This window comes from Hylobates moloch, unplaced genomic scaffold (assembly GCF_009828535.3).
Source record: "Hylobates moloch isolate HMO894 unplaced genomic scaffold, HMol_V3 SCAFFOLD_9, whole genome shotgun sequence".
Lineage (NCBI taxonomy): Eukaryota > Metazoa > Chordata > Mammalia > Primates > Hylobatidae > Hylobates > Hylobates moloch.
Window position 1 is genome coordinate 14,783,417 of NW_026652284.1, and position 27,389 is coordinate 14,810,805.

The following is a 27,389-nucleotide window of genomic DNA, read 5'->3' on the forward strand; positions in this document are numbered from 1 at the left end:
GTTTGAGGCCAGCCTGGGCAACATAGTAATACCTCGTCCCTTAAAAAAAAAAAGGTGTCGGGGCGGCTGAGGCAGCAGAATTGCTATAACCTGGGAGGCAGGGGTTTCAGTGAGCCAAGATTGCGCCGCTGTACTCCAGCCTGAGCGAAAGAGTGAGACTGGGGAAAAAGAAAAAAGAGCCTGGGCTGGTGGCTCATGCCTGTAATGAGCCAGGAGGCCGAGGTCAGCAGATTGCTTGAGCTCAGAAGTTCGAGACCACCCTAGACAACATGGCAAGACCCTGTCTCTACTAAAAATGCAAAAAAAAAAAAAAAAAAAAAAAAAAAAATAGCTGGGCATGGTGGTCCATACCTGTGGTCTGTGGTCCCAGCTACCCAGAAGGCTGAGGTGGAAGGATCATTTGAACCTGGGGATCAGAAGTTGCAGTGAGCCGAGATCACGCCACTGCACTCCAGCCTGGGTGACAAAAAAAAAAAAAACCAAAAAAAAAGTTTAATTCGGTTACATCAGATGTGGTGATTAATAGTTAAGGTGTCACATGGGATGTGGAATTTTTTTTTTTTTTTTTTTTGAGGTGTGGTGCAGTGGCCAATTCAGTCATGCAACTCCCCCTCCGGTTACGCCTTCTCCTGCCTCAGCCCCGGTAGTGGGATACAGGCCCGCCACCAGCCGGTTAATTTTTTGTATTTTAGTAGAGATGGGTTTCAACGTGGTCTCGACTCGACCTCTGATCCGCCCGCACCGGCCTCCCAAAGTATGGTTACAAGTGACCATTTAAAACTTTCTAGGCTTAAGACTTTACATTTTAAAATTATTGGGCTTTCGTTTATTGTGGATAGTATCTATTGACATTTGCCGTATTGAAATTTAAACTTTAAAATTTTTGTTTTAGTGAGAATGATGTTTTATTTTTTGAAAACCTTTTATTTTTTACTTATTTATTTAGTTTTTTTTTTTTTGTTTTTTTTTTTTTGAGACAGTCTTACCCTGTCACCCAGGCTGGAGTGCAGTGGCATGATTTGGGTTCACTGCAACCTCCACCTCCCACTCAAACGATTCTCATGCCTTAGCCTCCCAAGTAGCTGGGACTACAGGCATGTGCCACTACACCCGGCTAATTTTTGTATTTTTAGCAGAGTCGGGGTTTCGCCATGTTGGCCAGGCTGATCTCAAACTCCTGAGCTCAAGTGATATTCCCGCCTCAGCCTCCCAAAGTGCTGGGATTACAGGTGTGAGCCACTGTGCCCAGCCTGAAAATCTTAAACGTCTGGTTTAGTAAGATAGTTAGATTCTCATAACCAATTCTGTATTCAAACTGTGATTATAAGGTTTTTTGGGTGAAGTATATAAAGAAAATTTGGCCTCACACAGATACACAGTTGAAATAGGGAAGATCTCACAGATCTCCTAAAAGGATTTTGGGTTCTCACAGGTCTTCTTACGCCTAGGTAACTGCTGCACTAGAAAGATACAATTTGGACTTATAAAAAAAAATGAGATGTGGTAGTATTATTACTTGCTGTGGTGATGCATTCTGTTTAAGAGATTATGGGCCAGGAATGGTGGCTCACGCCTATAATCTGCACTTTTGGAGGCCGAGGTGGGAAGGTCCTTTGAGCCCAGGAATTGGAGATCAGCCTGGGCAACAAAGACCCCATCTCTACAAAAAATAAAATAAATAAAAGTTAAAATAGATGATTATTCTAATAGAAATTAGATAAGGACCAGTGGGCACCCAAACCTGATTGAAAATCTTTTCTTTTGACCCCAAATTATATATTGATTATATGGAGAGAAAAATTATTAGCTACCTGATGGGTAGGGAGATACCTGGTTATGACAAATGGGCCCTCTAACTATCTTAGTTGCAATGTTTTCTAATTGCCCTAATTGCTCCTTTCTGAAAGTATTGGTTTATGCCAGAGTTTTGTTTTTCAACTTAATTTGGTTAAATGCCTTTAAATCTTCCAGCTTTAAAAAGAAAAACCAGTATAGATGCATATTTGCCATAAGTAAATGTTTACAAATAATACAGGGATACAGAAGTCAGTAATTGGATGTCACTCTTGTATGTTAACAAATATAGCCCTGAGTCATCTTATAAATAGCATACTCAGTGCCTTGGCATTTTCAGTGGTAAGAGTCAAATGCTCTTGTAGTTCTGTGTGTAAAATGGCTGCAGGAAAAGGATTAGTTGATGATATGATATCATTATTTGGTTTATGAGAATCCTAGCATCCTATATTCTGTCTGATTATTATGGATTGTTATGTAACCAGTTGCCTACTCTTATATTTCTTCATAAGGAAATACTGGTCAGATCTGATTCTTCATTTTTTCAATAATCTTAATTACAAATTATAAGAAATAATTTGTCCTTAATTGTCTTTGGAAATTTGGTTAGGAAAAGTGGAACTAGATTTCTTTTAAATTGTGTTCCAGCCCAGGCTGGAGTGCAATGGCACCATCACACCTCACTACAGCCTCGACCACCTGGGCTTAGATGATCCTCCCACCTTAGACTCCTAGGTAGCTGGGACCACAGGCACATGCCACCATGCCTAATTTTTTGTAGAGATGGGGTTTTGTCCTGTTGCGCAAGCTGGCCTCAAACTCCTGGGCTCAAGTGATCTGCCTGCCTTGGCCTCCCAAAGTATTGTACCTGGCCTCAAATTGTTGTTGTTTTTGAAAAGACTGGGGTCTTGCTGTGTCATGTGCATGCTGGTCTCAAACTCCTGAGCTCAAGGGATCCTCTTGCCTCAGCCTCCAGAGTAGCTGAGACTATGCACTGTGCCCAGCTTCCAACTCTTTATTTAGAATGATACTTTCAATTGATATTGAACATGTAATATTGTTGCGCTTGGGTAAGTTCCACTTTCTTAAAACAATTAGTCAATACACCATTATTACTACTTCTTTAAGACAACTTAGATTAGCTTCTGATGAACTATTTTTGGCTTTTAAGAAACAACTGAATACCATATCATGCATTTCGATAAACTGTTGTGATTCTTTAGCTCTAACAAAATTACGAACATAAAAAATTTTAAAAAATTAAAATGGACGAGAATTCCAGGCATTTGGGCCTTCTGTCAATTTAGTAAGACTGAAAAGTATTTGGGGGCCTACATTCATGACCTTCATTTTGATTCAAGATCTTGAAATCCATGGTACATTGCAGTGTAGGTTAGCATATCAAAATGTGAACTCGAGGCCAAGCGTGGTGGCTCATGCCTGTAATCCCAGCACTTTGGGAGGCCAAGGCGGGTGGATTACTTGAGGTCAGGAGTTCGAGACCAGCCTCACCAACATGATGAAACCCTGTCTCTACTAAAAATACAAAATTAGCCGGGCATGGCGGCCAACAAACTACTTGGGAGGCTGAGGCAGGAGAATCACTTGAACCTGGAAGGTGGAGGTTGCAGTGAGCAGCACTCCAGTCTGGGTAATAAGAGTGAAAGTCCATCTCAAAAAAAAAAAAAAAAAAAAGTGAACTAAAAACTTGTACCATTTTTATCGTTTCATAATTTATTTTAAAACCAGTCTCCCCTTCTAGTTGCCACTTCGCATTAGTCAGCAGATGATTCTAAAAGTTAAATTCTGTATCTTGTTTCAGAATTGGTGTGGTAGCAGGGGATTCACCCAAAGAGAGTGAGATAATTTTTTTTTTTTTTTTTTTTGAGGTCTCAAACTTCTGACCTCAGGTGATTCACCTGCCTCGGCCTCCCAAAGTGCTGGGATTACAGGCATGAGCCACCGTGCCTGTAATAATGTTTATAATAATGGCCTGTGATAATGTTTATAATACATCTGTTTAAATGTTTATAATAAATCTGATTTCTACCATTATTTTTGTACTTTATTTTAAAGGCATCATCACCATTGATTGATTATCTTTGTCTCTCTCTCTTTTTTTTTTTCTGAGATGGAGTTTTGCCCTTATTGCCCAGGCTGGAGTGCAATGGCGCAACCTTGGCTCACTGCAACCTCTGCGTCTTAGGTTCAAGTGATTCTCCTGCTTCAGCCTCTGGAGTAGCTGGGATTACACACACATGCCACCACACCTGGCTAATTTTGTATTTTTAGTACAGCTGATATTTCACCATGTTGGCCAGGCTGGTCTCAAACTCTTGATCTCAGGTGATCTACCTGCTTCAGCCTCCCAAAGTGCTGGGATTACAGGTGTGAGCCACCGCGTCCAGCCGTCTCCATTTTTATTTTATTTTATTTATTTTTCGAGATGGAGTTTCGCTGTTGTTGCCCAGGCTGGAGTGCAATGGCACAATCTCGGCTCACTGCAACCTCTGCCTCCTGGGTTCAAGCGATTCTCCTGCCTCAGCCTCCTGAGTAGCTGGGATTACAGGCATGAGCCACCATGCCCAGCTAACTTTTGTGTTTTTAGTAGAGATGGGGTTTCACCATGTTGGCCAGGCTGGTCTCAAACTCCTGACCTCAGGTGATCCATCTGCCTTGGCCTCCCAAAGTGCTGGGATTACAGGCGTTAGCTACCGTGCCCGGCCTTCATTTTTATAATACAAACTTGTGTAGAACTTTTTGTTGCCGTATTAATGATTTCTTTTTTCTTTTTTTGAGATGGAGTCTTGCTCTGTCCCCAGGCTGGAGTGGAGTGGTGCGATCTTGGCTCACGGCAACCTCTGCCTCCCGGGTTCAAGCAGTTTTCCTGCCTCAGCCTCCCGAGTAGCTGGGACTACAGGCGTGTGCCACCACGCCCAGCCAATTTTTTTGTATTTTTAGTAGAGACGGGGTTTCACCATGTTGGCCAGGATGGTCTCGATCTCTTGACCTCGTGATCTGCCTGCCTCAGCCTCGCAAAGTGCTGGGATTACAGGCATGAGCTACCGTGCTTGGCCCTTATTAATGATTTCAGTAGCCATAAATTTTGCTTTTGCTCGTGATTGTTTACTTCTGTAACCACTGTTGCTAAGGAAATTTGGTGTATATAATATTGGTAGTATTGTAATTAAAATATTTTCCTTAATGTTTACTTTATGATTATTGCCATTGACTAAGTCGATAAGTCACATAACATATTCTATACTGTCATCTGGTGGCCTTGTGAATAATCTTGTATTAATATTACTTGGAGTATTTAACATGTATAACAAGTATCTTTTTCCTTCTGTGCTAAAAACAGAAGATTGATTTCATTAAACCCTAATGTCAATGACAATATCGTATTCAGGATAGCATGTACTTAATACTTGTAACACTGCTTTTGCTGGATGATCAGCAAACATTTTTCTTCTTATAGATGGGAAAGCTAAACCTAAGTCATTCATAAGGGGCCTAACAATGACAGCTTATGATTTTATCTCAAGGCCTTTGTCCCTAGTAGTTTGCACTGACAGAGGTTTATTTTCCTACATTTCAAACCACTATCAGAAAGTGCTGATAACCTTATTAAGCTTTCTTTTTCTTTTCTTTCTTTCTTTTTTTTGAGACAGTCTCACTCTGTTGCCCAGGCTGGAGTGCAGTGGCGTGATCAGAGTTTAATGCAGCCTCTGCCTCCCTGGTTCAAGTGATTCTCATGCCTCAGCCTCCAGAGTAGCTTGGATTACAGGCACGTGCCACCAAGCCCGGCTAATTTTTGTATTTCTAGTAGAGATGAGGTTTCACCATGTTGGCCAGGCTAGCTTTGAACTCCTGGCCACAAGTGATTCACCGCCTTGGCCTCCCAGAGTGCTGGGATTATAGTCCTGAGCCACTGCACCTGGCATGTTTTCATTTTTTTTTTTTTTTTTTTTGAGACAGAGTCTCACTCTGTTGCCTAGGCTGGAGTGTAGTGGTGTGACCATGGCTCACTGCAGCCTCAGACTCCTAGGCTCATGTGATCCTCTGCTTCAGCCTCCCAAGTAGCTGGGATTACAGGTACGTGCCACCATGCCCAGCTAATTTTTTAATTTTTCTTTTGTAGAGATGGGGGTGTTGCTATGTTGACCAGGCTGGTTTTGAACTCCTGGCCTCAAGCAGTCCTCCTGCCTCAAAGTGGTGGGATTACAGGAACTAAGCCACTGCACCCAGTCAAATTTTTGTCTATCGCTTTAACATGTGAGAGCTAAAAATGGTGTGCAAATTATTAGTTTTCTAGAAACATCTTTAGTTTTCCATAAGAAAACATAGAATTTATTTAGTTTTAAAAAAAAATGCTGTAGCGGCTGGATGTGTTGGTTCATGCCTGTATTCCCAGCACATTGGGATGCCGAGGTGGGCGGATCACTTGAGGTCAGGAGTTTGAGACCAACCTGGGCAACATGGTAAAACCCTGTCTCCACTAAAAATACAAAAAATAGCTGGGCATGGTGGTGCATGCCTGTAATCCCAGCTACTCGGGAGGTTGAGGCACAAGAATCACTTGAACCCCAGAGGTGGAGGTTGCAGTGAGCCACGATCGCACCACTGCACTCCAGCCTGGATAACAGAGCGAGACTGTGTCTCAAAAGAAAAAAAAAGGTCTGTAGCAAATTTTTTTCAACCTAGACTTGGACTCATTTGTCTGGATGGATTAGTGATTGTCCTCAATATGAGAGCTGTAGTTCTACTGCAAAGACAGAAACTACCCTGGGTCTTTTCCTGTAGCTAGTGTGCTTAAGATGGATTCACCACTCAAAATGATTTGCTTGAAAGGTGAGGCCTTTATAACATGGAGGAGAATATGAAGCAAAATTTCAGAAAGATAGCAAAATCTGTAAATAACTTTTTATTAACCTATTTGAGAATGCCATAAAAGCAAGCCACAAAAGTCTTGCGTGTCCAGTACTGAAAAGAGAATTTTATGTTTCTCACGTAGTTCTTAGGCATAATAAACTTTTTTTCTATGAACTTGCATAGAGAAGTAAGGCATAATAAACTTATTTAAATATATTTTTTTCTTAATTTGACTGTGTAAGTAGCATTTCCTTCTTGTCTTTCAGTTGACTGTCTGAGGATTTTATTAAACTGAAGAGATTAGTTTCATTAACTCTCACTTTTCCATGTTATCCACAGTGAAGAAAGCCTAAAGTAACATTATCTAGTAACTTACATAATATTTATTCATTAGTCCTTCAGTAATTTAAAAATTGCACCTACCTGGAAAATTATTTTGGGTATTGTTTTCCTAAAAATTACCCATGAGGTAGTAGTGCTACTACTACTACTAATAGTAACTGAGCAGTGCTGCTTCATTTATTTATTTGTTTGTTTTGTTTGTTTTAAAGACAAGGCCTGACTCTGTTACCCAGGCTGGTCTCAAACTCCTGGCTTCGAGCGATCCTGCCACTTCTGCCTCCCAAAGTGCTGAGATGATAGGTGTGAGCCACCACACCCGGCCCTGTTTTATTTATTGGATACCTGTCATATTCCAAACTCTCTAAACTTGTGCGTTGTTTTCTTTAATTCTTTTTTTTTTTTTCTAAGACGGAGTCTTGCTCTGTCACCCAGGCTGGAGTGCACTGGCGCGATCTTGCCTCACTGCAACCTCTGCCTCCCGGGTTCAAACGATTCTCCTGCCTCAGCCTCCCGAGTGGCTGGGACTGCAGGCGCACACCACCATGCCCAGCTAATTTTTATATTTTTAGTAGAGACGGGTTTTCACCATGTTGGCCAGAATTATCTCAATTTCTTGACCTCACCCGCCTCAGCCTCCCAAAGTGCTGGGATTACGGGCGTGAACCACTGTGCCCCACCTGTTTTATTTAATTCTTAACCCTGTGATATAGGTACTATTATGATTATTTTCATTTTATACGTTTGATATTGGGGGAAATTGGGTATGATGAAATTTTAGAAATACTATTTTCATTTAGTTTCATTATGTTGGCTGAGAGTCCTGTGTTCCATGTGGTAACTTTGGGCATAAAATTATGATAGGAAACCCATTTCAAAGGTGTTAAGTGATTTGTCCATGGACATGTGCTATATGTCTGATCCAAGATTTGAATCTAGACCTCAGAATCCCAAACCCATATACACACTATTATTATTATTACACTAAGTGAATTGAATTCACTAGTCTTACTTCATTTGAAAAAAATTGTTCAAGTTATTAATAGAATGCACCACTTGCATTGGTGGTATGTGGTGGTAAATGAAGATTATACTTTTGTGCTCCTGTATGTTTATCGTCTTCTGCCACCTCTGAAGGTATAGTATGAGATAGATGTGTAGAGTTCAGAGCCTCCAGAAATTCCAGTCCGAAAGTTTAGATCTGTTAGTTTAAGAAGTTTTCTAATGCTACTCATTTTCTGTCTTTTCACTAAAGTTTGTTGTTGTTGCCTTTTTGCAGCAGTGATTCCAGCAGTAGTTCAAGTGATGATTCTCCAGCTCGATCAGTTCAGTCTGCAGCAGTCCCAGCACCCACTTCCCAGTTGCTTTCGTCCCTGGAAAAAGATGAGCCCCGTAAAAGTTTTGGGATCAAGGTCCAGAATCTTCCAGTACGCTCTACAGGTAAAATTTTGTGTGAATATCCTTTCCTCTGTGCTACTACTGAGGAATGAGGTATGATACTGCATTACATTGAAATAACTTTGGGCATAAAATTATAATGGAAAACCCGTTTCAAAATATTAACGTTTTAAATGAGGAAAGCCATGAATAATGGAAAAGTCTGCTTAAGCTATTCTGTGGTCTCTCCTTTACTGGTAATATTTTTAATTGACAGCTGACCATAATATACTGTTACTCCTACATTAGTCATGTTGAGCATGTAAACAAGTTAAAAGTATTAGTAGATAGTCATGCCAACAAAGACCAAATTAAGTATTTTTTAGCTAAGTGTATTTCAGTGATTGCTTAAATTATTTACTAAAATAGGGGCCAGGCGCGGTAGCTCACGCTTGTAATCCCAGCACTTTGGGAGGCCGAGGCGGGCGGATCACGAGGTCAGGAGATCGAGACCATCCTGGCTAACATGGTGAAACCCCGTTTCTACTAAAAATACAAAAATTAGCTGGGCGTGGTGGCGGGCCTCTGTAGTCCCAGCTACTCGGGAGGCTGAGGCAGGAGAATGGCGTGAACCCAGGAGGCGGAGTTTGCAGTGAGCTGAGATTGGGCCACTGCACTACAGCCTGGGCGACAGAGCGAGACTCTGTCTCTAAAAAAAAAAAAAAAAAATTATTTACTAAAATAGCCTAAAAACTTATGTATCAGGTTTGTGAATAGAGTTATTGAGATACCAATGTTGATGACCTTTTGATTTAGAGTACTTGGTAATTTAGAAATGGACAAGGGAGTAAAATTGGCTTGCCTTTCTATACACCTTTTATGTTTCTAATAAAGCAAATTAACACAAGACCCCCAGATGGTATGATTTATCTGTAAAGGATATTAAAATTGTTTAGCATGCTACATGACACTTCTCACACAATTTTATCATTGAGATGATCCTTGGAAAGATAGACGATGCCTTTCCATTTCAAGTCTTTAACACTTTATAAACAGATATGTAAAATTTTTATTATGAAACATACCCCAAAGTAGAAGGAATAGCAAAATGAACTCCCCTTATATAATATCCAAGATTCAGAAATCATCATTTTGCCATTTTTGCTTTATCTGTTTCCTGTCTTCCTGCTTTCCTGCTGTTTTCTTTTTTTAACTTTTAAGGTGAATCCTTGATGTTGTTTTATTTCATACCTACTTACAGACGTATATTTATATATATATCTATAATATATAAGGGCATTTTTCTGGATAACCACAGTATCATTCTTACCTAACAAATAACCAATACTATTATCTAACACTTAGTTCATTTTCAGAATTGTACAATAATCTCCAAACTGTGTTTTTAGAGCTTTTTTGTTTGAAAAAGTAATGTTTTAATGACAATAAAACTTAAGTCAAATCTCAAGCTAGATCCTTTTGTGGTTCGTAAGCATGATGATTGGGTTTTCACGCTGTGTGAGGTGTGCCTCTCTTAAACCTTGTTATGACATTGGTATATTACTTATCTGACATGAACAAAAAAATGAGAAAATCAGGCTAAGGATTTAGTAGGTTGCTTATTTAGTTATAATTAAATTAGAAGAATTAATTACTTGGTTTTGTTTGGGAATTTAGATACAAGCCTTAAAGATGGCCTTTTCCATGAATTTAAGAAATTTGGAAAAGTAACTTCAGTGCAGATACATGGAACTTCAGAAGAGAGGTATGGTCTGGTATTCTTTCGGCAGCAAGAGGACCAAGAAAAAGCCTTGACTGCATCAAAAGGAAAACTTTTCTTTGGCATGCAGATTGAAGTAACAGCGTGGATAGGTCCAGGTAAGATACAAGCAAGCTGAATTTAAGTTACGCATCACACACACTGTTTGTGTTGCAGTGTATGAGAGGGCAGCATATGATCCTGAATGAGGACACTATTCTGGCTTTATTTATTGACATATTTCCATTGTCTTCTGTTTTAAAAGATGGTTCTATTTATTGTTCAACTTAATAAAAAACATTGTTTTGGTTAGGGAGGATAGATTTTTCTGTTGCTATAATGGAGACTTGCTGACTGTTAAGAGTCTGAAAGGCAGAACTGTAGACCCTTATTGAGTCCAGCCTTCCCAAAAGGATTGAATTTATCAAAACTAGGAGGTAGCTCCTAGGAGTGTGACAACAGAATTACCTTGAATTAGAAAGGAAACTACTTCTGGTTGGGCGCAGTGGCTCATGCCTGTAATCCCAGCACTTTGGGAGGCTGAGGTGAGTGGATCATCTGAGGTCAGGAGTTCAAGACCAGCCTGGCCAACATGGTGAAACCCTGTTTCTACTAGAAATACAAAAATTAGCTGGGCCTGGTGGTGCACGCCTGTAATCCCAGCTACTTGGGAGGCTGAGGTGGGAGAATCGTGTGAACCCGGGAGGTCAAGGTTGTAGTGAGCTGAGATCGCACTATTCTACTCCAGCCTGGGCAACAGAAAAAGACTGCATCTCAATAAGTAAATAAAATAAAAAGAAAAAAGAAGCAAACTACTTAATATTGATGTGGGGGACTTGTTAGACCAGTTGTATTTCTATTATGTCCAATACAAGTTGGGTCTGTTTTTCCAGCTTGCATGACCTTGAAGACAGAGTAACAGGAATAAGCCTTATGGGTGCAACCCACTGAGAATTTCCAGGGAACATTTATTATCTTGAACCTACCTGTGGAACCTGTTATAAGGCAGGAAATCTTCTCACACGTGGCTTGCACTGGCATTTCTCCTGTTTCAGGACTGCCTGTAGTACTTGTTTAAAAATGCAGGCTCTTTAACCCTGCCCCAGCTTACTGATTCAGAGTTTACACACTTAAGTTTGGGAACCCCTAATTTAATAGAACTTGTGAGGAAATTTGTAAAGGAATCAATAGAAACATTAAAAATTTATAGTCACCTTATGAAGCTGAGACACTTGAACTTTAAGACTTTAAGTGGAATTTATAGGTTAAACATGGCCTGTTATAGGATAAATATGAATATTCTTGTAATATTCATTTATTAGATAATTTAAAAAAATGTAGTTCCCCGATGAAGATGCACAAATATGTTATTTGTATAATAAAACTGGCACGGAATTGTTAGGGTGACCACTGCAAAATGGTCACTCTGTGATGTTACAATGAAACATAACAATTCAAAGGAATATTATCTTTTCAAAGGATAATAGGTTAAGCCTTCACAGTCCTTCTTCCATCAAGTTTGAGATGGACTGCCCTAAATTTTACTAAACTAAGAGCAACTCCAGGAGTTCTTTAAAATTTAACACATTTGGAACAGGTCAGAATGGCTTGAGAAACATTTAGAATGTCGTGTGATCTATATACATTTCTCGAGCCATTTATAATTATTAAGTAAGGAGGATCTCATCCAGGGGCATTCAGTATGTAACTTTTATCTCTAGATGGCAGGGCTAGCTTGAGATTTTTACTGTAAAAAGCTTTTAACCTAGTTATTTAGCACCTAGGAAATAGGCTTTACCTACTTGCCAGTGAAAATTTTGAGAAGTTTGGTTGGTTCAAGTATAGAAAAGCTAAATACTTTTCCTAGATAGGACAACATTAAATACCAGTTAAATAGGATATGTGAAAGCAGTTAAATTTTGAGTATGGAGACTTGTTTGGAATTATGCTGTCAGATGGTTAAATCATGAATGTTATACTGAAATGTACTGAGCTGATTGCTTAGGTCAAGGATTATTTTCAAAGATCGAAATCCAAGAAACCTAACTTTGCATATAGACCCCTTGGTGGCTTCTAAGATTTCTTTTCCCATACATTGCATTACAATCCCCTAAGCGTGAAATTACAAGTTCAAGAAGTTTTTTCCCAAATGTGTGTAGGCATTAAGACTTTGACTGGTTGTGAAGGTTAAGTGGACTATACGTGGAAAACTTTTTTTTTTTTTTGCTAACTAAATTTCCAATCTTGAAAATTTACTGCTGAGTGTGGTGGCTCACACCTTGATTGATTGATTGGAGACAGGGTCTCACTCTGTTGCCACCCAGGCTAGAGAGTAGTGTCATAATCATGGCTCACCAAAACCTCGACCTCCTGGGCTCAAGCGATCCTGCTACCTTGGCCTCCCAAAGTGCTAGGATTATAGGCATGAGCCACCATGCCTGACCAAGCTCATGCCTGTAAACACTTTGGGAGGCTGAGGCAGGAGGATCGCTTGAGCCCAGGAGTTTGAGATGAGCCTGGGCAACAAAGTGAGACCCCATCTCTACAAAAAATAAAAAATCAGCCAGGCCCTGTAGTCCCAGATACTTGGGAGGCTGAGGTGGGAGGATTGCTTAAGCCCAGGAGTTTGAGGCTGCAGTAAGCTGTGATCCCACCACTGCACTCCAGCCTGGGCAACAGAGCAAGACCCTATCTCCAAGGGGGAGAAAAAAAGAAAGAAAGAAAATGTACCAGGCCATTTGGTGGGAATGAAGCCGTTACAGATTTTAATAGTTGCAAATCATGCTTTCCTCTTGTGTTTCTGCCTGTCGGAGCACAAACCTCAATATTCTATCTGAATTTTTTGAAATATTATTAAATGTCTGTGCACATTTAAATTAAGACCAAATTGAGCTTAAAATAAGATATATTCCTTTGAGATATGCAGAATATATGGAGACAGCTATTATGAGTCCTGGGTAGTTTCTGAGTCCATCTGAGTTTCATGTGAAAGTACATCGTAGTCTGATTGATCAAAAGGGGTAAGATTAGTTGAGCTACCATTGGAGCCATCAGTCTGGGCTCAGAAGTGAGATGTATTCTGACTTAACTCAAGGTCCCTGAAATTGAGTTTTTAAAAATACCAGTGTCGTTGACATTATCGGTAATGTTCAATGGCTGGCCCTAAATGCTTCAGTTCAGTAAAGTTGATTAAATATTAATTTTTTGAATGGCTTTGTTTTACATTAAGAAAAAAGAACACACAGTAGTTTCCTATAATTGTTATCAACAAAACCTTGAGCGTTCCTGCCCTAGACCAAGTTTATAAATGGAGCTTCAGAGAAAGGCTATGATAAATTAGAAATTAAGCCAGGGCTTTTGATCATAAAAAATAGAGGCCACACATCGTGGCTCACACTTGTAATCCCAGCACTTTGGGAGGTTGAGGCGGGCGGATCACCTGAGGTCAGGAGTTCGAGACTAGCCTGCCCAACATGGCGAAATCCCGTCTCTACTAAAATTACAAAAATTTGGCCGGGCGTGATGGCGGGCACCTGTAATCCCAGCTACTTGGGAGGCTGAGGCAGGAGAATTGCTTGAACCCAGGAGGCAGAGGTTGCAGTGAGCCGAGATTGCTCCACTGGACTCCAGCCCAGGCGACAAGAGTGAAACTCTATCTCAAAAAAAAAAAAAAAAAAAAAAAAAAAAAAAAAAAAAAAAAAAAAAAAGAAGAAGAAGAAGAAGAAGAAGAAGAAGCCAGAAGCCATAACAATCATTTAACCTCTTTCTGTTTGTCATTGGGGACCATGCAACATCAAAAGATATTTAAAAGATATTGCTTTAATCAGTTTTCATAGTTACTCTTATATCTAAAATTTCCGTATTTAGACAGTTGATTTATTGTGTTAGTATGAGGGTGCGAAATGCTAAATATCTTATAAAGTGTTGAAAAGTAAATGAAATTAAACAAACAAGGTGGACTATTTTCAGCTGAGTTTTTACGTCTATTTCAGAGTATAGTTTTATACTCCAAATTGAGAGCCTGCTACGTAATTTTGGAAACTAGGATTAGGCTCAAATAATTAATTACCATTTTTGCTGGGGTTTAAAATCTATTTCTGTGTCAGTGATTATTTTTAAAACAAATCAGGCCAAGTGCAGTGGCTCACGCCTGTAATCCCAGCACTTTGGGAGCCTGAGGCAGGAGGATTGCTTGAGCCCAGAGACCAGCCTGGGCAACAAAGTGAGACCTTATCTCTACAGCAGTGGGGGGAAGCTAGCTAGGCATGGTGGCATGCACCGGTGGTCCCAGCTACTTAGGAGGCTGAGGTTGGAGGATTGCTTGAGCCTGGGAGGTTGAGGCTCCAGTGAGCCATGATCATACCAGTACACTCCAGTCTGGGTGGCAGTGAGACTCTGTCCCAAAAACAACAGATCACCTTAGCAAAGATACCTATTTTGTTTTTTCTATTTTATTTTTGAGACAGGTTCTCTCATTCCCATCACCCAGGCTGGAATGCAGTGGCATGATCACAGTTCACTGCAGCCTCAACTTCCCATGCTCATGCTATTCTCCCACCTCCGCCTCCTGAGTAGCTGAGAATACAGGTGTGCACCACCATACCTGGCTAATTTTTTGTATTTTTTTTGGTAGAGATGGGGTTTCAACATGTTGCCCAGGCTAGTCTCAAACTCCGGGGCTCAAGCGATCCTCCCACCTTGGCATCTTAAAGTGCTGGAATTACAGGCATGAGCCACCCTTCCCAGCTAATTTAGCAGATTTAAATCAGTTTATTTTTTAATTTTAAAGGTTAAACAAAGTGTTACTTTAGCCTTAATTTTTTTTGAAACGTTTCTTTAGCCTTTGTATTCCGTTTTTGCTTTAGAGTTAGTAAGGGATGGCTATTTCTGAAGGTGTTTATGATATTTCAGTTTATGTGAGTATTCAAGCCCATTTTTTCAGACATTTTGTTTTTTAAATGTAGATTTTTCCATGATATATAAATATGCATTAAAATACTCTCTTTTCTTTTTACTTGGCCCCCGTTCCACTTACAGAAACGGAAAGTGAAAATGAATTTCGCCCCTTGGATGAAAGGATAGATGAATTTCACCCCAAAGCAACAAGAACTCTCTTTATTGGCAACCTTGAAAAAACCACTACTTACCATGACCTTCGCAACATCTTCCAGCGCTTTGGAGAAATTGTGGTATGTTGCTTTTACTATGAAAACAATTTTAGGTCTTTGTCATAACACATAAAGCATAGCACAGATTATATTTGGAAAGGTGATATTTAATGGTGTAATGAATATTGTCGTGTGCTTTTAGCTCTTGCTAAAAGATAATCCAGAGAATCCCATTGGGTATGGTTCTATATACGTGTGTAAAAATGTAATATATGTCCTTTGTTTACACATATATATTTTATCTTTTTTTTTTTTTTTTTTTTTTTGAGACAGAGTATCACTCTGTCTCCGAGCCTGGAGTGCAGTGTCATGATCACGACTCACTGCAGCCTCAACCTCCTGGGCTCAAGTGATCCTCCCATCTCTCAGTCTCCTGAGTAGCTGGGACTGTAGACATGTCCCCACCACGCCCAGCTGATTTTTGTGTTTTTTGTAGAGGTGGTGTTTTGCCATGTTGCCCAGGCTGGCTCTTACCCATTTTTATCTTTCTTTGTTCATTGGGTTCTGTTTTAATGCCATCTCTAGTCCTGTGGATAAAATCTGGAAGAGAAAAATGTTTGTAAAAATGAAGCAGCAGGCTGAGCATGGTGGCTCACACCTATAATCCCAGCACTTTGGGAGGGTGAAGTGGGCAGATCACTTTGAGCTCAGAAGTTTAAGACCAGCCTGGGCAACATGGCAAAGCCCTGTCTCCGTAAAAATACAAAAATTAGCTGGGTGTTGGCGGCTTGCTCCAGTAGTCCCAGCTACTCAGGAGGCTGAGGCTGGAGAACCACTTGAGTCCAGGAAGCAGAGGCTGTGGTGAGCCGAGATCATGCCACTGTACTCCAGCGTGGGTGATAGAGTGAGACCCTGTCTCCAAAAAAAGAAGCAGCAAATTAGTGTATGATTGTTTTGTGATCACAGTGCGCATCAGAAATACCTTGGGGACTACTAGAATATGGGTGTCGTCTGCTAGCAGTTCAATTCTATTAGGAAGTTTTAATTTGAATCACTTTTTATATTATGCAAGTCATTGTTAGATTAAGGGGTACAAGAAGTTTTCTGTTCCTTTATGACTCAAAATTGGAGTCAGTTTCAAAATGAAAATATTTTGGTTACAGCTTTGTAATCTTGGGATATACTATTATTATTTTTTTAGACGGAGTTTCACTCGTGTCACCCAGGCTGGAGTGCAGTGGTGCGATCTTGGCTCACTGCAACCTCCGCCTCCTGGGTTCAAGTGATTCTCCTGCCTCAGTCTCCTGAATAGCTGGGATTACAGGCGCCCGCCACCACGCCCAGCTAATTTTTGTGTTTTTTAGTAGAGACAGGGTTTCACTGTGTTGGCCAGGCTGGTCTTGAACTCCTGACCTCAGGTGATCCGCCTGCTTTGGCTTCCTAAAGTGGTGGGATTACATGTGTGAGCCACCATGCCCAGGCTGGGATATATCATTTTATAAGATACCAGCCTTTCTCATCTCCTCAAAATCTTTCATAGAATCGTAACTTCTGTAGAAATCTGCACATGCCTCCTTGGTTCAGCTATAGCAGACTTATAGAGAACCATAACCCCCAATTAATGCTCCAACAATATGATATTACAGATTCTTGGCCACAAAGTCACACATCTGAGGTTTCATCAAAGCACTGGAAGCCCTGGTAGTTAGTTAGTGTCCTTGATAGGTATGTCAGCCCCACCCCAATGTCCTTCCTTGCTGATGGAGAAATGGATGACCTCATTTTCAATTATTTTGATTTGTCAAATTCTTTTTTTTTTTTTTTTTTCGAGACGGAGTCTCGCTCTGTCGCCCAGGCTGGAGTGCAGTGGCGCAATCTCGGCTCACTGCAAGCTCCGCCTCCCGGGTTCACGCCATTCTCCTGCCTCAGCCTCTCCGAGTAGCTGGGACTACAGGCGCCCGCCACCACGCCCGGCTAGTTTTTTTGTATTTTTAGTAGAGACGGGGTTTCACCGTGGTCTCGATCTCCTGACCTCGTGATCTGCCCGCCTCGGCCTCCCAAAGTGCTGGGATTACAAGTGTGAGCCACCGCGCCTGGCCTGATTTGTCAAATTCTTTTGGTTTTGTGGGAGTAGCATATACTCTAATTGCAGTTCTACTGCCTACCTAGATGGGTGGTATGGAATTCAGTAACCTATCTGTGCTCCAGCTTCTTTTGTCTTTAGACAGTTATCTGTTATTTATTTACTTATTGATCTTTTAATTTTAAAGGTTAAAGAACAAAGATTTATTAATCTTCTCAGATATCATATTTTATTTTATTTATTTATTTTTGAGACGGAGTTTCACTTTTGTCACCTGCGCAATGGCGCGATCTTGGCTTACTGCAACCTCTGCCTCCTAGGTTCAAGCAATTCTCTTGCCTCAGCCTTCAGAATAACTGGGATTACAGGCACGTGCCGCCATGCCTGGCTAATTTTTGTATTTTTATTTTTATTTTTGTTTGTTTCTTTTTTTTTTTTTTTTGAGACGGAGTCTCGCTCTGTTGCCCAGGCTGGAGTGCAGTGGCGCAATCTCGGCTAACTGCAAGCTCCGCCTCCCGGGTTCACGCCATTCTCCTGCCTCAGCCTCTCTGAGTAGCTGGGACTACAGGCGCCCGCCACCACGCCTGGCTAATTTTTTTTTGTATTTTTAGTAGAGACGGGGTTTCACCGTGGTCTCGATCTCCTGACCTCGTGATCCGCCTGCCTCGGCCTCCCAAAGTGCTGGGATTACAAGCGTGAGCCACCGCGCCCAGCCAATTTTTGTATTTTTAGTAGAGACAGGTTTTCACCATGTTGGCTAGGCTGGTGTCGAACTCCTGACCTCAAGTGATCCGCCTGCCTCCGCCTCCCAAAGTGCTAGGATTACAGGTGTGAGCCACCGTGCCCAGCCAGATACCGTATTTTAAATGGCCTGGCCCCTAATAACGATTTTAGATATTGCAGAAGGGAATTATTTCTTAGGATTTCATGAAATAGCCTGCCTTTTCTTTATTATCGTTAAGTTTCTCTTAATGCTGTTATTATGGATTTTAAATTTTGAATTTTGAATTGCAACGCTGTTGCTCCTTTGCAGAGAGCTTCACATGAGAAGGATTTCATGGTTTGTGACAACAAATGCTATATGTTTTATAGCAAACTAGTAACTTACCATTGTATTAAGGTGTACAATTTTTTTAAGTAAATGATGATTGAGAACATGACTTTTTTGAGAAATAAATACCCTATATGGACTTGGTTCATTCTAATTTATTTTCTTGGGCATATTGCTAAGTTGTATTCATTGGTTTTTTTCAGGATATTGACATTAAGAAAGTAAATGGAGTTCCTCAGTATGCGTTTCTGCAATACTGTGATATTGCTAGCGTTTGTAAAGCTATTAAGAAGATGGATGGGGAATATCTTGGAAATAATCGCCTCAAGGTAAATGAATTTGCATAAATTATTGTGCTGTTATGATTTACTTTGTTTTTTAAGATTTGAAGGGTTTTTTTTTGGATATGCCTTATTATTTAAGATCCTAGTAAGACAGATAACCATAAAAGTGATATACTTCTTTGTATTCCTATCCTATTATCTACTGTAATCTGATTAATACTTGATTAGCCAGGCAGGATTTTTTTTTTTTATATATTCCTATTTAATTTTAACCAGATGGTTCCCACTTGAGATGTTGATTTGATAAGATTCCTATAGAAAACCAGTTTTCTCAGAATTCTGTAGTTGAATAGTAATTGTGAACTTTACTAATAGAAATTTTGCCTTTTATATTCAGCTGGGTTTTGGAAAGAGCATGCCTACAAACTGCGTGTGGCTAGATGGGCTTTCTTCGAACGTGTCAGATCAGTATTTAACACGACATTTCTGCCGATATGGGCCTGTGGTAAAGGTAGGCGGGAGGTTTTGGTGTGTGGTTCAGACATCTGACTCACTCGTCTTCGTATTCTCTCCTTTCAGTCTCAATTGGCTACCATTGCCTATTTCTTTAATAACTAGCACATTAAAATTATGTTTGCTAAGATTTGATCAATAAGGGCATTTGCATCTGTTGCCTTAAGTTATTAGTATTTTGAAAAACTATTTTGAACTAGCCAAGGTGATTAATTTTGAAACTATTCTCATAGTATAAATAGAATGAAATACAAATGTTGCTTAGGGATTTTTATAATTTTATCTTACATTAAAATTAGATAGTCTGATTATATAGTTATTCACATTTGCACTAAATATGTAATTAGACTTTTTTAAATGAGGGGAAGTTCACACAACAGAATATTCATCTAACCAATGATTTTTATGTAATACATCCATAAGCAACAGGAAAAGGGTCTCCAGACCCAATTCAGTGTGTGAAGGTCAAGCTTCGGTTCCTTAAAACTATGTTTACTCTGTGGTAGGTATATTGTATAGCCTTGACAATGCTTTATTTTTTTTTAAATTTATTTATTTATTTTTAATTGAGACAGAGTCTCGCTCTGTCACCCAGGCTGGAGTGCCGCAGCGGGATCTCAGCTCACTGCAACTTCCGCCTCCCAGGTTCAAGCGATTCTGTAGCCTCAGCCTCTCGAATAGCTGGGATTACAGGTGTGTGCCACCACGCCTGGCTAGTTTTGTATTTTTAGTAGAGATGGGGTTTTGCCATGTTGGCCAGGCTGGTCTCAAACTCCTGACCTCAAGTGATCCACCTGCCTCCCTGCCTCCTGAAGTGCTGAGATGACAGGCACCGCGCCTGGCAGACAATACTTTAAATGTAGCTTTTGTTGTTGAGAGAAATACACATCTTAAAGATTGCCTGTATAAAAAAATCCACAGCCTTAAGACAGTTATGCTACTTGTAGCCAAAGTTCACAGAAATTCTTTGTTGTTCTTAATTTTTCCTTCCTTTCAAGGGTGTTTTTTGTTGTTGTTGTTGGTTTTGCTTTTTGTTTTGAGCCAAAACAAGATGAATACTTTACTGAAATACAATATAGTGGTCAGTAAACATGGAAAACAAAGTAAAATACAGAAGAACAAATTAAAGGCATAATATCTCAACCCATAATGTCTATGATTGTAAACAGTCCCTGCACATTTTCATTTTATTGTGTTCACTACAATGTGCATCACACTTTTTTTAATAGAATGAAATATATAAAAATATATTTTTTTCTCATCCGTGTCCTTGTGGATTTTGTTGGGACTGACACTAAGCTGGATGAGGCTCTTACTTGTTTTTTGTTTGTTTGTTTGTTTTACAGGTGGTGTTTGACCGCTTAAAAGGCATGGCCCTGGTTCTCTACAATGAAATTGAATATGCACAAGCAGCTGTAAAAGAGACCAAAGGGAGGAAAATCGGTGGGAATAAAATTAAGGTATGCAGAATGACTTTAAACAGAAGCAAAACAAAGTCCTATTCAAATCTCACCCTCTTGGGCTGGGCGTGGTGGCTCATGCCTGTAATCCCAGCACTTTGGGAGGCTAAGGCAGGTGGATCACCTGAGGTCAGGAGTTCGAGACCAGCCTGATGAACATGGTGAAACCCCGTCTCTACTAAAAATACAAAAAAAATTAGCTGGGCGTGGTGGCGCATGCCTATTAATCCCAGCTACTTGGGAGGCTGACGCAGGAGAATTGCTTGAACCCAGGAGGCGGAGGTGGCAGTGTGCTGAGATCATGCCATTGCACTCCAGCCTGGGTGACAGAGTGAGACTCCATCTCAAAAAAAAAAAAAAAAAAACTCACCCCATTAATAACTAGCATTTTGTAGGCTGCCAGCCAGGGGAGTGGTTTACAGGACACATATGCTGTATCATTAGTGTTTAAGGGGGAGTATTACGATTTTATGCTCAGCTACTTGTGGGCACAGCATCTTTAAACCATTAGCCACAGATCCTTCCCTAAAAATCGTCTCATTCAAAGAAGTGTGCTTCTCAGTGTCTGGGTGCTGATGCTCACATAGACACTCTCATCGCAGGCTCAACCACAGTCACCCATGGGTATCTGACACCCAGGGCCTCATAGCATCAGTCCAGCATCCTGAATGATATGTCTTTCTTTCCTTTCCTACTCTCCTGAAGAGTGGGTAGCCACTGAAAGCATAATTTTATGTCTAGTGTATGTATTTAAAAACTTGTATTCGTGGTAGTTTGAAGGAATTTATGCACTTAATAACTATGAAATAACTATGATTGCTAGGTTGAAAGAAGTATTTTAAAAATAAGATGATAAGCTAATTGACAGCTGATGGGCATCATATGCTTTAATAACTTTGAAGCCCAGCTGTGAGTAAAGTTTAAAATGTTCATCCATATTTTATTTTATATTCTAACTGTAGTTTTGGCAACAGAGATTGCTGGATTTAGTTGATCTGATTACTTAATTGCCATTTCAGTTTTCCATTTTGATTTTTTCACTCCTTCACAATTGGGTTTGAAACTTTATAAATTTCATTCCTTTATCACGGTTTATACAGAATTTGAGAGATTTCAGGTTAATAAAATATAGTTTCAATGATTGGGACTGTTTTACTTGAGATACATTGCTGTTTTCCTGAAATTTTCTCAGAAGGGCTATGTTGTGAAGAATTTACAAATTTGATAACATTCTTCCATCATTAAAATTTGAAACTTGCATCAAACACCTCTCTTTTTTTTTTTTTAAAGGTGGATTTTGCAAATCGGGAAAGTCAGCTGGCTTTTTATCACTGCATGGAGAAATCTGGTCAAGACATCAGAGACTTTTATGAAATGTTAGCCGAAAGAAGGTATGTATTTTAAACTTATCAGTGTAGCTTGAGTTTTAATACAGAAACTTAAGATGGCATTAAATTTTATTTTTCACTCTTTACCCCTACTTTCATATGGAAACAAAGGTTTATTTTTTTGAATCCAGTTTCCAGGTAATTCCTATGGGTTTGGAGCAACCTGTCTGGATTTCTCTCTGAACGCTCCTAGAGCTTGAAAGAGTTACTGTTTTGCCAGGTGATAACTTTATGTACTTTTGTGTTTTTTTTTTTTTTTTTTTTTTTTTTTTTTTTTTTTTTTTTTTTTTTGAGACGGAGTCTCGCTCTGTCGCCCAGGCTGGAGTGCAGTGGCGCAATCTCGGCTCACTGCAAGCTCCGCCTCCCGGGTTCACGCCATTCTCCGGCCTCAGCCTCTCTGAGTAGCTGGGACTACAGGTGCCCGCCACTGCGCCCGGCTAATTTTTTTTGTATTTTTAGTAGAGACGGGGTTTCACCGTGGTCTCGATCTCCTGACCTCGTGATCCGCCCGCCTCGGCCTCCCAAAGTGCTGGGATTACAAGCGTGAGCCACTGCGCCCGGCCTGTACTTTTTTTTTTTTGAGACAGGGTCTCACTATGTCACCCAGACTGGAGTGCAGTGGCATGATCATGGCTCACTGCAGTCTCTGCCTTATAGGCTCAAGTGATCCTCACACGTCATTTTCTTGAATAGCTGGGACTACAGACACTTGCCACCACGCTGGAGTAATTTTTGTAAAGACAGGGTTTCTCCGTGTTGTCCAGGCTGGTCTTGAACTCCTGGGCTCAAGCGATCTGCCCGCCTTGGCCTCCCAAAGTGCTGGGATTACAGGTGTGAGCCACCGCACCTGGTCTGCTTTATGTACCATTAATCATAAATACAAATCATCTTGCTTACAGTTACTTCTTAAAGTAAATGTATTAATATATGTTAGAGTGCATTATAAACTTTTAAATGGCTACATATTTAGTAATGACAACATCCAGGTTGTATGTGCTCATACATTTAACTTAAAAAAAAAAAAAAAAAAACTTACAAAAGAATATCAAGAGCTTTATTTTAAAGTTGAATCTCTTAAATAGTCAAAGTGAATCAATAAGCCAAAGCATATGTAAACTGGTAACTTTGGCAATGTGCAGGGCAAACCTGATTTCCCCTTGTTAATACTTTCAGTCATGGTTATGTAGTATTTAATGTTTTTTCTGCTGAACAGACCGAAATATAGTAAAACATCTTAAGATAATGCCACCAGATTCTTCAATAGCTGATTACTTTTGAAAATGGAAATTTGGTCCATATGATCAAGCTGTTTTTCCAGACATGCCTCTGATTAAGTTTCCTGGAATGTTCCCACTAGGTCTCCACCCCTATACATACGTGTTAGACAAAAGGTTTGTGTGAAAAACGCCTTTAGACAGTTGAGTTCAAAGTATGAAAAGGGCTCCATGGCAAGATGAGCCAAGTCAGGGTTGTGCTGCCACAAGCCCTGTTGAATGCATTCCCTTTCTACTGCCTCTTCTTGCCAATTCATTTTTGTTTAAGTGATAGCAAGTATTAATATATATTAATTCATTTCTTAGTGGAATATTGTACAACAGTCATTGAATACTTGGTGCTTTTTTTTTTTTGAGATAGAGTCTTGCTCTGTTGCCCAGGCTAGAGTGCAGTGATGCGATCTTGGCTCACTGCAACCTCTGTCTTCCAGGTTCAAGCGATTCTCCTGCCTCAGCTTCCCGAGTAGCTGGGACTACAGGCGCATGCCACCATGCCTGGCTAATTTTTGTATTTTTAGTAGAGATGAGGTTTCACCATATTGGTCACGCTGGTCTTGAACTCCTGACCTTGTGATCTGCCCACCTTGGCCTCCCAAAGTGCTGGGATTACAGGCGTGAGCCACTGCGCCCGGCCTACTTGGTGTTTTTAAATGAAAAATGCTCCCTACGGCCAAATTCTCAAAAGCTCAAACTTGTCAGGTTTTGATGGTTTCTTACCAGATCAGAATCCAAATCACAAAGCTTCAAAGATCAACACTCCTTTAGCTAGAAAGTCAGGCTTGATAGGCTGTTTTCTCAGTTGTGTGAGTGTAAGACAGCGAGAGTGAGCATAAAATTGTGTGGCCACATGCAAGATAATGTGTGTGTCTTATGTCAAGAGAGAAAAAAATTCTCCATCCTGGCTTCCCAAGTAGCAGTTTGAAGTCATTGTTAATACAGTAAATGCTTACAAGGAATTCTTATCTATATGTGAGTGGAAAGTGTCCTGGAGGCCTTACGTGCACCTAAAACATAGAAAATCCATTAAAATCCTCTGTGTATATTAAATATTTTAAAACAGGAGTTTTGTGTGAGGGTTGAATAATGTAATGTGGGTGTTACTTTTTGTATATTACTACTTAAAATCTATTTTTTTTTTTTTTGAGACGGAGTTTTGCTTTTGTTGCCCAGGCTGGAGTGCAGTGGCGCAATCTCGGCTCACCGCAACCTCCGACTCCCGGGTTCAAGCGATTCTCCTGCCTCAGGCTCCAGAGTAGCTGGAATTACAGGCACGCGTCACCAGGCCTGGCTAATTTTGCATTTTTAGTGGAGATGGGGTTTCTCCATGTTGGTCAGGCTGGTCTCAAACTCCCGACCTCAGGTGATCCACCCGCCTCGGCCTCCCAAAGTGCTGGGATTACAGGTGTGAGCCACTGCACTCGGCCAAAAGTCATTGTTTTTTTTTTAGTGATGAACTAACTGGCTTTGGGTTTGTTCTGTGTTTTTTTCTCATGGTTATTTATCCCTCTCAAATGGCGGTTATCTCCTCGTGAGGAAGCAGGAGGGTGTGGGACTTCACTGTGACCCAGGTTTGCCCCGTGTGGTTTCAGTTGGCAGTGCTTATGGAATGCATTCCTTGCAGTAGACCTTGAGGATCTTTGCCTCTTCCATAGAATGGAAGTTATCTCACTGAGTAGTTGATGCATGAATGAAAAAAATGCTTTAACGCTAATGATAAGCTCAGGAATGCAAATGACAACTGTATTTGCACAGGGCTTTCCCATTTTCCAAGTAGTATTTCATTTGATCCCTCTAATACTCTTGTCAGGTAACGCTTTTTATGGAAGGAACTTTTGCTAATAAGGTCACAGGCCACTAAGGGGCTGGGCTGGGGATAAACCTAGGGTTCCTACCTGCTAGTGCATTGAGCTTACCCTTTACCAAAGTGGTTCTCGAGATGAATTTACAGGGTCACATTGTGATTCAGATGACATCTACTTATGGTACTTTGGATACTGTGTGGTTTTGTGAACAGAGTTCTCTCTGACTTTCTGCAGTTCCTCAGTGTCCCCGTACATGGTCCAAGTGCCAGTTGTGTTGTCCCTGCTTAAATTGTTGAATTCTTTGAGGGCAGAACTGCTTATTTCTTTTGTTGTCATGGGGCCCAGCAAAATAAGTATTTGCTAAGCTGAACAGTGCTGCAGCATGAATGCTTATACATATATTTCTGCCTTCCAAAACTTTTTTTTATATTACTACTTTATAAATTTTTATTAATTTTTTTTTTTTTTTTTGTAGAGATGGGGTCTTGCTGTGTTGATCCTGCCAGTCTTGAACTCCTGGCCTCAAGCAGGCCTCCCAAAGTGCTAGGATTACAAGCCTAAGCTACCATGCCCAGCCCATATTTTTAGATATAGTTTTAGTTTGCTTAATTAAAAAGATATCTTGATACTGTGTTTTTAAAATATGACTCAAGCCTACCATTAATATGGGCAGTAAACTAATGACCATTCTAGGTGTCTTACTCACTTTATAATATTAGAAGGTATATAATGTGTTCACCTTCATGTGGAAAATACATCCTCAAAGTATGTATTTATGGTGGTAATGAGTTAAATTAGCCTAATTCGATGCCTAGTAACAGTTATTTATGAGCTGGCTGGTCAGTATTTAGACAAGGAATCTGATTCCCATGGAGCTGTGGAAGGATCATCTTGAATCCAATTAAACCAAATATCATAGATACACAATAAAATATTTTCTTTGAGAAAGTTCAGTATAAGTACATATAATAGGCCAGGCACGGTGGCTCATGCCTGTAATCCCAGAACTTTGGGAGACTGAGGCGGACAGATCACCAGAGGTCAGGAGTTTGAGTTCAGCCTGGCCAACACAGTGAAACCTGTCTCTACTAAAAATACAAAAAAATTAGCCAAGCATGGTGGCGCATGCCTGTATTCCCAGCTACTCATGGTGGTGGTGAGGTAGGAGAATCACTTAAACCCCAGAGGTGGAGTGCAGTGAGCCAAGATTGTGCCACTGCACTCCAGCTCGGATATATATATACACACACACACACACATATATATAAAATAATGTGTTATTGATGCTTCCAGTGTTGGAATGTTCAGTCTAGATGCTTCGTTTGCTGTTCAAAGGAGTTGGAACATCATTTAGTAGCAGCTTTGATATATTTTTCTAAAGTTCATTCTTTTAACAAATAGTTGAGTGCTATGAGCCAAGTGCTGTTGTAAGAGCTAGAGAAATTTTGGCCAAGAAGACAAAGCCTGTGCCTTTATGGGGCTTATGTTCTAGTGTTCTTTTTTTTTTTTTTTGAGACGGTGTCTTGCTCTGTCGCCTAGGCTGGAGTGCAGTGGCACGATCTTGGCTCACTTTAAGCTCCACCTCCCAGGTTCACGCCATTCTCCTTCCTCAGCCTCCCGAGTACCTGGGACTACAGGCGCCCACCACCACACCTGGCTAATTTTTTCTATTTTTAGTAGAGATGGGGTTTCACCATGTTAGCCAGGATGGTCTCGATCTCCTGACCTCGTGATCCACCCGCCTCGGCCTCCCAAAGTGCCAGGATTACAGGCATGAGCCACTGCGTCCAGCCAAATTCTAGTGTTCTTTCAGCGAGCTACTAATGGCAGTGTTATCTAGAATGAGCCAGGTGTATCTAAGTGAGAGAACAAACATTGCTGAGAATGAATGAGTGAAGGAAGTAATTGGTCTCTATTACAGGTGTATTTAATTTCATATAATATATGTTCTTGTGTGTAAATTTAATCCTATTTTGAAGGCACCAGACAGGTCCCTGTGGGAGAAAACCTGTGGTAAGTTCCTTAAAACTGGAGGAGTTCTTTCACGGTGCTTGCAGTCATCCCTGGTTTGTTAGTTGGCAGCCTGGGGGAAAGTGACAACATTTACTAAGGCCAAGTACCTGCCTAGGATTATGCTAGGAAAGTTTTTACAGGTATTAATCTTTTTAAGAGCTTTATGAGGAAAAGCTACCATTATTTTATGAGTGAGGAGACTGAGTTCAGAGAGTTTAACCAGGTTCCAGTGTATTTTTTAAAAACTGTGAATTAGATAGAAGTGTTAACAG

The 27,389-nt window shown here is 40.4% G+C and overlaps 1 protein-coding gene and 1 non-coding gene across 4 annotated transcripts in view; both read left to right on the top strand.

Annotated features, from left to right (window-relative positions):
• The window catches only part of SPEN (spen family transcriptional repressor), a 91,389-nt gene that overhangs the window by 51,045 nt on the left and 12,955 nt on the right, over positions 1 to 27,389 (top strand). For all 3 annotated transcript variants that reach the window (XM_032759030.2, XM_032759031.2, XM_032759032.2), the window contains 7 exons: positions 8,285 to 8,445; positions 10,060 to 10,260; positions 15,179 to 15,330; positions 18,587 to 18,712; positions 19,065 to 19,178; positions 20,527 to 20,640; positions 21,931 to 22,031. In XM_032759030.2, the coding sequence (XP_032614921.1) occupies positions 8,285 to 8,445; positions 10,060 to 10,260; positions 15,179 to 15,330; positions 18,587 to 18,712; positions 19,065 to 19,178; positions 20,527 to 20,640; positions 21,931 to 22,031 (969 nt within the window). The remainder of the gene's footprint in view (positions 1 to 8,284; positions 8,446 to 10,059; positions 10,261 to 15,178; positions 15,331 to 18,586; positions 18,713 to 19,064; positions 19,179 to 20,526; positions 20,641 to 21,930; positions 22,032 to 27,389) is intronic.
• On the top strand, positions 9,856 to 9,956 carry LOC116814030 (small nucleolar RNA U13). The gene has a single exon (XR_004371132.1). It is a non-coding gene; the product is annotated as a small nucleolar RNA U13 (small nucleolar RNA).